The 15,220-nt window shown below is 42.6% G+C and overlaps 1 protein-coding gene across 1 annotated transcript in view; it reads left to right on the top strand.

Annotated features, from left to right (window-relative positions):
* Positions 1–382: 382 nt before the first annotated feature.
* The window catches only part of LOC115371013 (kin of IRRE-like protein 3), a 141,563-nt gene continuing 126,725 nt past the window's right edge, over positions 383–15,220 (top strand). The window contains exon 1 of the mRNA XM_030068129.1: positions 383–464. Within this exon, the coding sequence (XP_029923989.1) occupies positions 383–464 (82 nt within the window). The remainder of the gene's footprint in view (positions 465–15,220) is intronic.

Genomic DNA, 15,220 nt, shown 5'->3' with positions numbered 1-15,220 from the left:
TCAAGAGACAAAGGAGACCAAAGCAAACACAACTTCTTTGTTTGGACAGGCAATGAAGTTGAACTGCTTCTAAATGTGTAATGAGTACAAGTCATTTTGGATGTTGGCTCTTGCCTCAGTGTGATCACATGACTGTGTGTTTTTGAAAATTCTACTTTTTTCCAGTCCACACTACAATGACAGACGGGTGAATTTATCCACTTGTGAGGGCATTTTTGAAATATGTTTTTGGTGGTTTAATATTCTTACGCTGTTAATGTGGATGGAAGACCAAAACAGAGAAAAAAAATATGCATTCTCAAACTTACCAGGCTTACACCTGTTCCTAACAAAACACGATGCACGCGAGTGAAAGGAGGTCACTGGTTGCTTTGTCTCTGACATGTCGCAGATGTACCAGCCCTCTAACGCACTGCTGCTGGCTGGAAGCTGCAGTGAACTCAGTGTTGTTCGCACCGGGGAGAGTAGAGATAGACGGAAAGGGGCTTATCTGAGAAGTAGGGAAGCATAAGTTACGAGGATTGGAACAAAAAAAAAAAAAAAAAAAAAAAGAGTCATGGGTGGAAATAGCAATTATTTAAAATTCAATTAAGTAAAGTTATCCACCATAGAAAGGCGCTCACTCATGTTTGGCGGGGAAAAGATGGGAAAAATGTGCCAAAGATCCTGTGTGGGCTAAGTGGTAGCACGGACAAGGTCTTAGGCAGGTATATCCTCCTTATTTCCTTATTGTGTATTTTTACACTGAGCATAGTATGTATTTGAATCCTCAAAAAATAAATAAATAAAATAAAATAAAATAAAATAATAAAAATTAAGAAAAATAAAAATAAATAAATAAAAAAAAAAAATAAAAAAATAAAAAAAAATACATGTGAAAGACCTTAAAGGACCATACCGGTGATTCTTAACGCATGGCCTATTTATTACAATTTACCCACATTTTCAATTTGAATTTTTGTTTGAAACACCCACCTCATGAAGTTATCCTCATTCATAAACCACAGAGCTGATAATTGGCTCTGTAAAATGAAGGTTTTCCCAGGGACTGTTTTCTGACAGAAGTATTGTTTCACTCCACCCAAGTCAAAGTCATCAAAACACAACAGTGCTGCTGCTTTTAGGAAAACTCAACTTTATTACGGTGATGGAAAGCTGGTGTGGAGAAAGTTTGAAGTCTCTGAGAGTTGATTTTCATATCGCAGTGGAACGCATGGGAACCAAAGGCTGGATAAAGGGGAAGAAGAATTATAAGGGCGTTCTAAAATACGACTGCTTGCTTTGAGAAAAGATTCGCAGGAACATGAAGTTTATATATTTTGTACATATTATGCTAAACATGCAGAATCACTGGTATAGTCCTTTAAAACATTGTTGCATTGATGGATTAGCACTCGAAGTTGCACCGGGCAACTTCGCATTATGGGTTAGGGTTCACTGAAGTTGACAAGGTTTGCCATTTCTGCTGCATTTCCACCGTTCCATAAAAAGTGCATACGCGGTAGCTGGGCCAAGAAGTCTCCAGAGATCTTCCTCTTTCTCTTCAGTCTAATATTTCCACCCTCTGTGATGCATCAATGGATCATCACGCTGCACGAACCCCGAGCCGACCTGTTGAACTTCTTGCCTCGAGGGTCGTTTTACACCCTGCTCCTCAGCCCGCCCACATCCTACTACCTAGGTGTGGAGATGACAACAGAAATGGTGGTGGTACATTAGCGCTGATAAGGTCAGCCTGTCAACAGCAGAGTAGGCCATAATCTTCCCTGACTTGACCTTTCCAACATAGATTAACTCCATTAGCCATGCAGGAGAGCTTGCACAGATGAGCAACCTGTCACCACTGCAATACTTTCTAGTATTGAGGAAAGGAAATGGGATTGCATACATATATATATAAATATATGAGTGCGGAGATACAGGAATGAAAAGCCCTTGAGCGTTGCGGCTCTCTGGCAGGCAGAAATAATGCAGTCACACCGATTGTGCAGAGGCCTCACCCTAAGGTATGCCTGGATGTGATTCATGTGTCACAATGAGTCTGTGTGATTTCCACTACATCAGCAGAGGGCTTAAATCTACCTGATTTCTTTGCTGCATTCATGCACCTGTGACTCACAGGCCCAATGAATGGTCTAGGGGAAGATGAGGAGGAGGTCAGGGAGGAAATTTTGCATCTTGCCTCGCAGTCGTGGGACTGTTCAGCCTCACAGGAGAATAGAGAGTACGCCGAGCCTTGTCTCGGTGTCATCACTCTCTGTGCCCGCTTTGACAAACCAATCGAATATTTCCTCCATGACAACAGAGCGTCACAAACTCCGATTTCTTCTCAGAATTCTGATCGTAGGTCGGAATGGGCTCGGAAGCGTTGCCGTGCAAATCCAATGATCTACAAAGTCAACATGTCACTGAAAATAATGGAAAATAGATAGGCATTCTGGTCTATACCGAACGCCTAATTTGTTGGATGATTGGGTCACGCTCTTTTCATCTTCCGCTCTTGACTCTACCTCCTGCTTTAATTTATTTTTATATTGCACGGCATGGTGTGTTTCCTGCTAAATGTGAAAGCTCCAAATGTAAAAGCTGCTCTTTCCCTTTCTCTGTCAGTCTGTCTGTTTGCCCCTTTCCCTGTGGTCTAACACTAATTGCCTTGTCTGCCTTGCCCTGTGCCTGAGTGAGTGTCTGAACAACAGCAGTGTTAATGAGACGGGAATCGCTACTTTACTGGTGTCTCAACCCAACGTTAGTGTCATAATGGCAATTACCACCTGCCATGTTTATGTGAGACAGCTGGCAGTCTCTGTGGACCTGCGCAGATGCAAACTGTCTCGTGCTGAAATTCTCACCTCTGACACGCATGTTTACACCTCATTTCCAGGGATCATGAACAGAGCTGGCGAGGTGCCTGTGTTTCTGGCAGTTGGGGCAACAGACATTTCGACTGTAGACTTTACCTTTCTACTCGCACAATGTGTGCCCATCTTCACACTGTTCCACTTATTCCAAACTGCCATCATCTTCGCTCCTTTTAAAGATAATGATGAGCTGCCTCATGGTAGACGGAAAATGGTCGCTTTGTTAAATGCGCTGGGCTTTGCCTGTTTTTTTTTTTTTTTTTCTTGGCATAGCGGTGCGCCTTCTAAAGCTGAGAGAAGTTCAACTTTTCAGAGGAGTGCACGATTTTTTTATGAGCTGACCAAACCAAGTGGTGGGATTTCACAATACGTACGCAGCTGATTGGCTCCACCACCTCCATTGCCAAAGCTAGCACCAGCAGTCCTCTCTTTGTCTTGGTAAAATAAAATATCAAGCAGCTGCTTACATGCTATCGTGTAGGTATTGCTGCTTTATGTAGCCTGTGTCATTTTATTATAGAAATAAAATGTATTGTTAGCATAAGATACACCTGAGACAAAGTGGAATTGTGTAAACGCCCCTTTTATGTATAGACACATGCTTGGACATGTGTGTATCTGTGGATGTCTATGCATGCATTTTCAGACCTGCTGCATTGGGCAATAGTTCACAGAGAGCTCTGGCAATCAGAAAACCTGGAGAGTGGCCTTTGGCAGTGCCATCGGCAACATTCCCCTTAAGGACAGAAGGGAGAACAGAGGAGCACACAGGAGAGAAAGAAGAGCACGAGGGGGGTAGATAAAGAGGAGCAGTGGGAGAGAGAGAGAGAGAGTGGGAGATGGGCAGAGCTAGGGGAATAGAGAGGGAGGGTGATTTTTACCTGCAGCCTCAACTCTCCTCCTCCTCCGCCTCCTCCTCCTTTTCAGAAAGTACTGGTGCTCCCAAGTTGACAGCTGAGGTCAGACAAAAGACCTAGCAAAAAGCCCTCTGGCATTCTCACCGCGTGCTGCCCGTCAAAAGGCCCATGAAATAAACACAAACATGAATGAAACACTGAAAAATAGAAATAAGCTAAGGCTGGAAGAACGAGGGAGCTTTTTTAAACAGAGAGAGAAAAGAGAGCGAGCGGCAGAGTAAGACGGTGGGTTGAGACTCATGAAATGTTTGTGTAATGGCTGATTCTATTAGCTGCATGCGCATTGTTAGCTTATGGGCTTTGAACTGCAGGAATTTGATAAAAGCATTTTAGAGGATGCTGAGGGTGAGAGGAGAGGCAAGAACTGGATGTACCCAACTAAGTTTTTTGAAAAGTCAGCAATGCATTGTGTTTTATACTTTACCAAAGCAATTTTCCTCTTTTCTTACTACCTCTGTATGCATGTATGAATGTGTGCGTGTGTGTGTGCACGCACCTGTGTGAGTGTTAATGTGCATGTATGCATTCTTTTCATGCTTGATGGAACAAGTAAATAGAGTTAGAACCATAAGTCATATACAGTGTAAAAGCAGTTGCAAAATTAAATGTTGTTCACAGTCTTGATATTGGAGTACAACAGGGCATCGGTGGTTATTCCAGCTTGTACCCACTAACCCATCAGCCAGGGGAAGATCAAACCGTTGTTACACAGATCTAGGATCCATATCTGTGAAAATACAGTAATAAAATGGATGAGTATGAAACATTTCCCACAAGGCATTACAATGTCCCTTAGATCTGATGGTTGGAAATTAAGAGTCAACATCAGCGCCGTGAAGACTTTTTGTTCTCTTTGACCTTTCCACTTGGCATCTTGGATCAATAGATTGTAATTTGAATCCGTAAATACGCATCTGATCACCCAAAACAGCCTGGTGACATGGGGATGTATGTATGTTCCCAGGGTCCTATGTTCCCCAGTTCAATATTTTGTTAACACATATTAACCCCTAACCCTAATCTCCGAATACAGAGCTAGAGAACATGTTTTTCAGGTTTGCGGTATATGATATATAGAGCTGGGGAACATAGGGCCTTGGGAACACAGGACCTTGGGAACATAGGACCCTGAGAACATAAGACCTTGAGAACATAGGATCCAGGGAACATGGAACCTTGGGAACATAGGATCATGGGAACATAGGACCCGGGGAACATAGGACCCTGAGAACATAAGACCTTGGAAACATAGGATCCTGGGAACATAGGACCTTGGAAACATAGGACCTTGGGAATATAGGACCCTGAGAACATAGAAGCCTGAGAACATAGGGCCTTGGGAACATAGGAACTTGGAAACATAGGACCTTGGGAACATAGGAACTTGGCAACATAGGATCCTGGGAACATAGGGCCCTGGAAACATAGGACCTTGGGAATATAGGACCCTGAGAACATAAGACCTTGAGAACATAGGATCCTGGGAACATAGGACCTTGGGAACATAGGAACTTTGGAACATAGGACCTTGGGAACAAAGGAACTTGGGAACATAGGACCTTGGGAACATAGGAACTTGGGAACATAGGACCTTGGGAACATCGGACCTTGGGAACATAGGAGTGACTCAGGTGACATTAACAACGAAGTGTAAATGCAACGTGTCTCCAGTCCATATTAAAGTTGCAATGAAATTTTTCTTTTTCCCATGCCAGAATATTCACCTGTTTACATAACCACCACTGTATAACTTTTTAACAGTTGGTTAGTTCGACTTAGCACTACTTCCAAAGACCCCCTCAGCTTCGTTAGTCGCTGTAGAGTTTAGCAACAGTTAACATAGACACTTGTGAGGCTCCTGCACAAAGGCGAGGAGTGGGAAAAAAAAAGCAGCTGAGACAACTTTAAAAACAAAGCTGCTAAACATGGTTTACACCAGGGAGCCACTGGTCGCACCTAAACAGGTTGGTTTCGACAGCTTGATGTGAGTCAGTTACAATGGGCAAGTATGTGTTTTATCGTTTATACACTTGAGTTTTTATTTAGATAGGAGAGATTACTCTGTTTCACCTTTAAAAAAACATTTATAACAGTAAACACCAAACAGTAAATACCAAAAAAACAAACAAAATGTAATTTTCTACTGTATTTTTATGCCAAAATCCCATGTTCTGTTTCAGAGCAGCCAGAATCTCTCCAGTGAGCCGTCATGCACGATATCAGGACCCTGGCTCCGTTAAATGGAACAAACCCTCATTATTGTTATTAGTAACACCTGTGGTTTCCCTGTTATTCAGGTCAAAATGACTAGAAAACAGTAGGTGCACTCCATTTAGACATACGGGCTTGGTAATCCAATGACAATTTCACTGCGATTTAGCTATAATGCAGGTGGATGACATTAAACATTTGTCTATTTACCAGTCTCTGTTGTTGGTCATGCACAACCACAGGGTTCTTCCTTGTGCTTGTTGTGGTATTTGCCTCTTTAGACACTGGGTCAGGCCGGCAAAAGCAGCACATACCAGTTTATGTTGCAGATCTAAGGGGTAACTAAACCCCAAGCCCAAATCTCTGTGAAGCCAGACGTCTAATGATGAAGAGTAGAGCCTCCGTTTGTCAGGTGATGTTATATTCTGTTGGTGGTGGCATCACCTGCTACCAAAGTCCAGGCAACCTCTTTCTCGCCATTAGAAGTCAAGCTACAGAGACATTTGGGTTTGGGGTTTAGTTACTCTTAAAATAGAGTGGAGACCATGCCCAGTTGGCATGAACTGGCACTGTGCTGGGATTTGGAGTGCACCCAGTATATCTTCAGTCAATTAAACCATCACATGTTTTAGGGGCGCCCCAGTGGCTCAGCGGATAAGAGCACATACCACTTGTCAAGGCTGAGTCCTGACTGCAGAGTCCGGGTTTTGAATCCAACCTCAGGCCATTTGCTGCATGTCGTCCCCTCTGTCTCCCCCCCACCTTTCCTGTCTCTCCCTACTGTGTTTCGAACAATCATGTCCCTCCTATCAAATCAAAGAGGGAGAAAGAAATAAAAAACCTTAAGTGATCACCCCTTGGTTTGTACTTTTGAAAGACGCCTCTTCTAGATAGATAGATAGATAGATAGATTTATTGATCCCAACCAGGGAAATTCTGGGAAATTCTTGTTAAGCCCCACAACAGCAACTTGTTTCACCCGAAAATTCATCAAAACAAAATGCTGTTTCATTTCTGTTAACACAGAAATCTTGTGTTAACAGAAACAGCAGTAACAATTGATTGTCGTGATACTTATGGATGGGGAACAAGCATGACAACGCAGTAACTGTCAATCGTAAAGGGACATTAACATTACGAGACAGATTGCGGTGCACAGGCCTGTTGTGGTGGCGCATTTTAAAGTACAATAACGTTAATTTTTTTGTCTTGAGGCGCTGCGGGTTTTAGTCGCGGCCTCCTCCCTCACATTTGGTCAAGCTCACGCCCACAACACTTGTCTCTCACCTTGACGAGCTGTCTGCCTTGAAACATCAAGCCTCAGGCGGAGCGAAGCGGCGTTCAGACAGGCTCCACAGGTGTTAAAGAAACACAGTGAGTGCAGCCATTCTGCAATCAAAAAAAAAAAACAAAAAACAAAAAACAACCCAACACTGATGTTCGCTGTGGTTTTGAACTAGTCAGTGTGGTACAGTATGTTGCAGCTTTAATGCCAGATGTAAAGGCAACCCAGGTACATCACGCTCAGATATAATGGGGAGGCAAGAGGCGTGTTAATGCCTGGAGGAAAGGGGGTTTCTGATGCTCTTTGTGGCTAAGATGATGACCAATGCACCTCCCCCGTTCCTCTGATACATTGCGAGCTTCCAGTTACATGATGTACAACCGCAGCGACTGTCTGCCAGACATACGACCTTTTTCTCACCCCTCGCAGATCAGCTGCACAGCTTGCCGGCGGACTGCAAATGTGGGACTAGATCCAGCATATCCGGAACATATCGATACTTGGCGGTGTAACACAATAGCGTCCCCGCTCCCCTACAAATAGCTGTCCTTCATCGACTGTCATGTTTTTAACACCAGAAGCCGTTACAACACAGACATACTTCAGTCCCAATGTCACAACATGACGTCTGAGGGCACTGCGGAGTGTACGGACGTCCTGTCATGAGATCTTAGAGGTATCTCGGTTTGAAATGATTCGAATGCTGCCGTTTTAATCATCTCGGAGTGTGAATTTTTATTTTCGGGGAATACTGCTGAAAATTTGGAGCCACGGCGCTGAACAGTCACAGCACGACGCCCCGTATCTGACGGCAATGTGCTGTTGATGTATCGCCACGGCTACTGTATGTGACCTCAGTCTGCGCATAAGAAAGAGTCCCCCCCGCTCCTGTACTGTGCTGCTTCGAGGCGCCAGGCTTGACAACATCTTTTTTCGTCCATCACCAAACAGTTGTCTTATCAATCAGAGTGACAGATACCACAGGCCTCTGCTCGGGGCTCCGTCATCAGTCACACCGGGTTTGGATGAATGTGCAAGTCTAACGCGGACCGTAGTTGGGTGGCTGTTCCTTCTGAGGAGTGTGTTATAAACTAAACTAATGTTAGCTCTCATGCGCCACAAGTGTTGGGGGAGGGGAGGAATCTGGGATTTTGTAAGACGAACAGCACGGAAACAGAATAGTGATGTGCACCCGATGAAGAAAAAAAAATTGGAATTAATATTTTAGTGGCCTTGGGGTGACGGTTGACTTCAGCGACTTGTAAACAAGGAACTGAACAAGTTATTTGGAGAGAAATCAAATGGCATTTTAATTAAGGACCCATAGAGGGCAGCACACAGTAGCATACAACTGTGCTGTGACACTAACATATAATATTCGCTTCATTATTCAGTATTTTTTTTTTTTTTTTTTTTTTAAATGTGAACACAAACCAAGCCAAGCAACTCTGACATTATTTTGAATGTCTCAAAAGGCGCACAAGCTTCATTAATTGAAACTTTAATGTCTGAGTGAATTCCCCTCCTCTGCTGCCTCTCATCTGTATGACACGATTCCTCCAGTGAATGAAAACCATGTAGGTCCAACTCCCCTCGATTCTTATTCAACATTTCTTGTTCTGTCTAACATCAAACTCCGCGCCGCAGTCCGCATTGTTCTCCAGTAAAAGCAGAAACAATTTAAATTTTTCCGCACACAAAGGCAATTATTGTACTTTGGCACCTTAAATGTGGATGGCGATGAGATAAAGAGTAAATGCAGAGCTCCATTACAAAACACAATGAGTGCTTTGTCAAAAAATTAACTGATATCTTTCCCCCAGTATTTCAGAAATAAAGATGGATTTATATATTAAAAAATGTTATTTTACAGGAAAAGGTTTTAAGTCAGTGCAAGCCAGCCAACTTATTTTTATTTTTTGAGCTGTTTTTTTTTTTTTATTTATTTTTTTTATCCCATCTGTTTTATTTTTTTTTCTCAGTATCATTGAAAATGAAAAGAACACAGGCATGCATCACCGACATCCACAGGGAACCCCTCGGCAAACCTGCATCTCCTAAATATATCACTTTTATTTTGTCCTATCCAACCTTTAAAAACAAGTATGAATTCCCATTAAATTACTCGGAAATGAACTGAAAAGACACTATAAGTCACAAAGGACGCCGTTTTTTTTTTTGTTTGTTTTTTGTTTTTTGTTTTTGTGGTGTGCCCTCGTGGTCCTGGGAATGCTGTGTCAAGGCTTTACTTCCCAACAAAATAGTTAATCTCTTCGTAAGTGGTTGGCCGTAATTGCCGTGAGATGTCGTTCTGCCATGATAACAAGAAACGACAACAAGATGTGGACACACAAGGGGCCTTTTGACACTTCATGGAGCCGGCTTGGTCTTTCACTACATCTCATGGGTGAGATTAGTTTTTCTCCCTTCATCTCCTTTGGCAATCAATCCCACCTTGCCCACGTCCCCACATACAATCTTTCCATTACTTCTGGTCTCCGATGGTAAAAGTTCTGCGCTGTGAAAGAATAATGGAAAGGGGCTTGAAGCATTCAATACCTCTCTTTCTCTCTACACACTCCGTAAGCACAGTAAACCTCTGGCTTCACAGCAATAAAGGCGGTGCTGATGGAAGCCGCGGCGCTGCAGCACGCCGCCGCCGTACGCGACGGCGATGTGGCTGCACGCAAAATATGCCGCATTAAAATTCTCCTATTGCAATGGAGCGAGGAGCTGTGCGCTTTCATCTAGAGAAGTTGGGAAGTCAATCATTTTTTGATTGGTACTATTTGGATTTTAAAGCCCCCCCCCCCCCCCCCCCCCCCACGCACACCCCCACCCCGCCTCCCTCCTCACAACACACACTCTCACACACACCTCAGCCTTGTTCTCTGCCTTAGGCTGTGCTCGCGAGTCTTTTGTTCATACAGAGAGAGGATCAATCCATGAATCAAAGATCTTCTAGATCCAATTTTTTTTTCTTTTTCCCTTTTTTCCCCTCCTCCCGTGTCAAAGCCAGGGAAGACACATTTATTTCCAGTGCGGGGAGCTGAGAAACTCAAGAGACCTGAAAGGAAGGACAATTTTCCACATTGTGTCTTTTTTTCAAAACCCACACTGTTATCTATCAAGGCCTGTCTGCAACATACAGTAGCAAACAATTTCATTTTTCACAGGCGGGCCCAAGGGAGTCAGTACACAGTGTTTTGTGTTTGTTACGTACTGTATTTCTATTCTTTATCATTTTTACAGAAGATTAGAGGGACTTGGCTGTTTTTTTTTTCCCCTTTTCCTTCCTCTATCTCAACAGTTTTCGTTTAGCATCTGGGGCTGCATAAAGTCAAAATCCTCCACCAATATTTCACAGCGCTGTGGCCTGCTTGCGGACCATTGCAATCCACTGTAATAATTCTATTATGCATGCCAGATTAATTCAGAACCGGCTTGTTTCATTTATTTTCGTCTTATAGGTAGACTTTGTTTCTCATCTCACAATAACAATAATAGGGAAGGCGGAAGGAACAGTGAAATGTTATCCATTTTGTCACAGTTGTTAACAATTCTCAAATTACTGACAGCTACTGAACGGAGGTAATAACACACTGGTTTTAACCCCATGCTCATATCCCTTTAACAGCCCTTTAAGCCACGCAGTGAAGCTCAGTTTAAGAATTAATTTGTAATAAAAAAAAAAAATGGTCATGGAAGGTGCATGTTTTGTTAACAACCCTTTCTGTGTGTATCTGTGCTCTCTTATTCAAAATGACTGGAATGAAAATTCATCATATAGCAGCTGACATCGGAAAACCCCGTAACTCCAATTTTAGTGATTTTCATGCTTTAAAATTCCAAATGAAAGAATTATATAATCCCTCTCCATCTGTGGGTTAATGGAGCCCCTTTGATCAACTCAAAAATGCATTGTGGTAATCAAAAGACCATACAGATGATTCTTCATGTTTAGCCTAATATCTACAAAATGTGCATACACTCAGTGGCCACATTATTAGGCAACACCAGTACAATCCAATATTATCCAATCCAATTTTCTGCTGCCTATAATGCTCAGGTTTTCTTGTTGTCACGGTAATAGAGGTGTTCATTCACTTCTGTGTTTGGCATTGAGCTCACAGTTAGTGCTGCTGTTGGACTGGGCTGCATTTTATTGAGAGCTGTTTCCAATATTCTGTCCCCCCTCATGTATCTAAATAGGGGAGGACAAAAAATTAGAAACACCTCTCAGTACAATGTGGTCCAGTACAAGACATGCACATTAAAAACTACCTACCTTTTTAGTTATCAACTTAAAAAAGGTGGCATTTATATCAGAGCTGTTGCATTGAACTGCATTAGATTGTACAGGTGGAACAAAGAGTTGTACTTTGGTTTCCATTCATTTCACTGCGATATGAAAATGAACGCTCAGAGACTTCAAACTTACTTCACACAAGCATCCCATCACCATAATTAAGTCGCCCATGTTCGTCTCCCTGAAAGCGGCAGCACTGCTGTGTTTGGATGACTGGAAATTGGGCAGAGTGATCCGAACGCACCTGAAAGCCTCACTGGTGGTGCATTCAGGGGCGTCGGACAGCAGCAGACTGTGGTCATTTTCCACTGACTACCAAGCATCAGATTCACCAGCTGTGTTGTCAGCAAACCTAACAGAGAAGACAAAAAGCACCAAATTCATGATGAAATTGAGAATATAGTAACATTGTGGATTTGATAGATGTTAATCAGTGGCCATAAAAACGGCGTGGTAAACTCGATCGATGTTTTCGCATATTTTGAAAGCTGAAACGCATAGCTTCCCTCTGACCTCGGAGATCGCAAAAGCGCTTATAGCAGAACCAAGTTCATCTATCGTTAAATCGTGAGGTCGTGCATTTGCTTTCTACACACCAGCTGCTTCTTTGTAGGTGTTTGTAGGCATTTTCCAAACAATGCTACCAAATGCGCCATCAGAAAATAGTCCCCGGGGTAACGCTTACTTTCCACAAGCTATTATCAGTTCTGTGGTTTATGAATGGTGACGACTTTGTTAGCCGCAGGAGCACAACATTATAAGGTGGATGTTTCACCCCAAAAATCAAATTGGAAAATGGAGGGATTTTGATTGTACACTGTGAGATTTTTAGCACCCCCACATGATTTGCAAAATGGCTTGTTGCAGCGTCAATACATGGGAAAATTGCAGTAATTGGGCCAACAATTCAAATTCACTGATATGGTCATTTAAGGCTGAGTCCCTGAAAAGTTGACATGCTTGAGACATGAGGTTTTCACAGCGATGATGTGGTCGTATGATTATGACAGGATGAAGATAAAGTCAGAGGAATTTTCCATTAAAAAAAAACGTCAGGTTTGACAATAAACAAGAATGGGAACAAACTGCATCCATAAATCTCAAAGGTTATCATCCAGGGAAATAATATTTAGGCGTTTTTTGTTTTGTTTTTTTCAATGAATTACCACTTTGAATTACCTTGTGTTGAATTGTGCTCTACAAATAAACGTGCCTTGCCTTGCCTGAGTGAGCCAGTGAAATGCTCAGCTCGGTGCAGAGCAGGGATGCATGACTGTCCTCTCCTGTGCCATAGCTTATGGCAGTGCTGAGTCTCTGTAGAGCTCTATGAAGGGATGACGGAGTCTGCTGTCCGTAATGAGACTAAATCGCTCTCAGCACTCTTTTGCTAAATTGCTGAAGCTGTTTAAGGAACACATTTCCATCTCCCCAATAGACCTTTCACAGACCACTGTGGCATAAAGCTGCCAAATGCCCCCCGCCCTTGTCTCAGTCTTCTTGGCAGGTGAGGGAATTGAGGGCCTCTCATAAGCTTAATTGCGTTTCAGTAAATCCGCGAGCCAATGATAGAATCGATTCCCCCCATCAATGGCTTGCAAACTGAGCAAGCAAACATCGCACTGCTGATCTTGAGATGTGTATGAAGCTGAATTAAGATTTGTCAAGGGCTCTGCTCTGCAGTTTTCTGTGCAGATCCACATAAGCAGAATCGAGTTTAGTGACTATCAGGCAGCTTTCTCTATTACCTACCTTTACCCTCTGTAATCTCTGCTGTATAAAGTATGGCCATGGGTTTAGTCATAATAAATTATCCTCACCACAATCACAATGCAACTTGAACTGCGATGTGTAACTGCTGCTGATGACCTGAAATATCACTATGACTTTGAATAACAGCAAATTACACTTTCTTTTCCCCTCGCAATCGCGCCATGGCTGGAAGCTTGAGGTCACACCACTGAGTAGTTGTTCTTGAAGTGGCTCTCCTGCTTAGCGAGACACTATTGTGCCGCCTTTTATCTCCAAATTGCACACGAGTTGTCAACAATCTCTAAGCCAGCGACGGCAGGAAAATATTTCTGCACGGGCGCAATTTGCGTTTCGTGCCAAGCACCCATGAAGGCAACTTGAAATCGAGGGGTAATGAGAGAGACCTCAAGGCAAACGGAGAAAAGCGAGGTGAAAATATCAGCAAAGAGATATGTTTATTTGTTTTGATTTGACTGAGACCGCTCTCTCCCACCGAGAAGCCGGGAGATGTAATGATGAGATTCATTTGTTCTATTCATCCTCCCATTAGTGCTCGGCCTGCTGTGCAGACACACTGTTGCGAAGATGCAGCGGAAGACAAGGTTAGATTGTCACATTACAGTGCACCCCATAGAGCTGTACAAACTTCATTTGATGGAAGGATACACAGATGTACACATACAGATCGCCCCCTACTGAATTCCCGGTTGACACTGTTTGCTATTTCCATGCTTATTGTGATCATCTGCGTTCTGTTTGTACCCATATTTAAAACTTCACAGACTTGATTATTCATATATGTAAAGTGAGCACGCAGGAACTACAGCCCCACATGGTGTCAGTGTGAATGTTGCTAATGATGCTAATGGTGGCAGAGGCAAAGCACATTGTTTATCAGAGGCTCCGAAATGCACGCAGAACAATTTCCAAGACTTCTTTTTTGGCTTGCGCATGTAGGGCAGAGGAGACACATTCCCTACAAACGCAGGACCCGGTGTATTAATCAACTATTCATGACACGCTGGTAAACAGGGAATAGTCTGCTTCATAGATCAGAAAATGTTGTTGTTATTGCACAGTATGTCCTTAATTTCTCCTGAGAGCCCGAGACCTCCCCTGAAGTAGGCTCCACCTGGATAAATGATAAGTTTTGGAAAAAGAAAAAAAAAAAAAAAAAAAAGGGAACGCCACACAGAGGCAAGTCATCAACACACCCTGTTCATTAAATAAATACAAAATGTTCCAGCGCAGGAATAGTCAAGGACCTAAGGAGGCAAAACAAAATGAAGGTGCTGTAGGGAGATAAAAAAGCATGTGTTTCCTCTGTACTTCCTCAATGGAATGGAAAATGATGGAGGACTGTTATAAATAATTTATCCTTTTCCTCTGTATTCTTGCTGTGTGGATGTATCTAGTTTTATATTTGCTGCAATGGGAGCTATAGCAATTTTGTTTATTTCAAATTCAAGGATTGTTTAAGTACACTGATTCTTTAAATAGCCTCATCAGTAAAAAAAACAACATGGTTTATCCTTCACATGATAAGACCATATTAATGATTTTTGAATGTTTACTACAGTTTTTCCACATTTTACAATGCAGCAAACTGTTTTGCAAATCATGCAGGTGTGTTAATGATTTCACAACATGAAATCAATATCCCTCAATCTTCACATTTGAATTTGTGGTTGACACATCGACCTTGAAATGTTCTGCGTCTGCGGTTTCCTTGGGGACTATTTTCCCTGGCGGAGGGACCGTTTCACTCTGCACCACCTCAAGTCATCAAAACACAACAGTGCTGCTGCATTTAAGGAAAACTAACGTGGATGACTTCATTACAGTGATGGAAAACTGGTGTGAAGAAAGTTTGAAGCCTCTGAAAGTTCAT

This window comes from Myripristis murdjan, chromosome 14 (assembly GCF_902150065.1).
Source record: "Myripristis murdjan chromosome 14, fMyrMur1.1, whole genome shotgun sequence".
Classification (NCBI taxonomy): domain Eukaryota; kingdom Metazoa; phylum Chordata; class Actinopteri; order Holocentriformes; family Holocentridae; genus Myripristis; species Myripristis murdjan.
The sequence above is the reverse complement of the archived record's forward strand: the minus strand, read 5'-3'. Positions and strand labels throughout refer to the sequence as shown.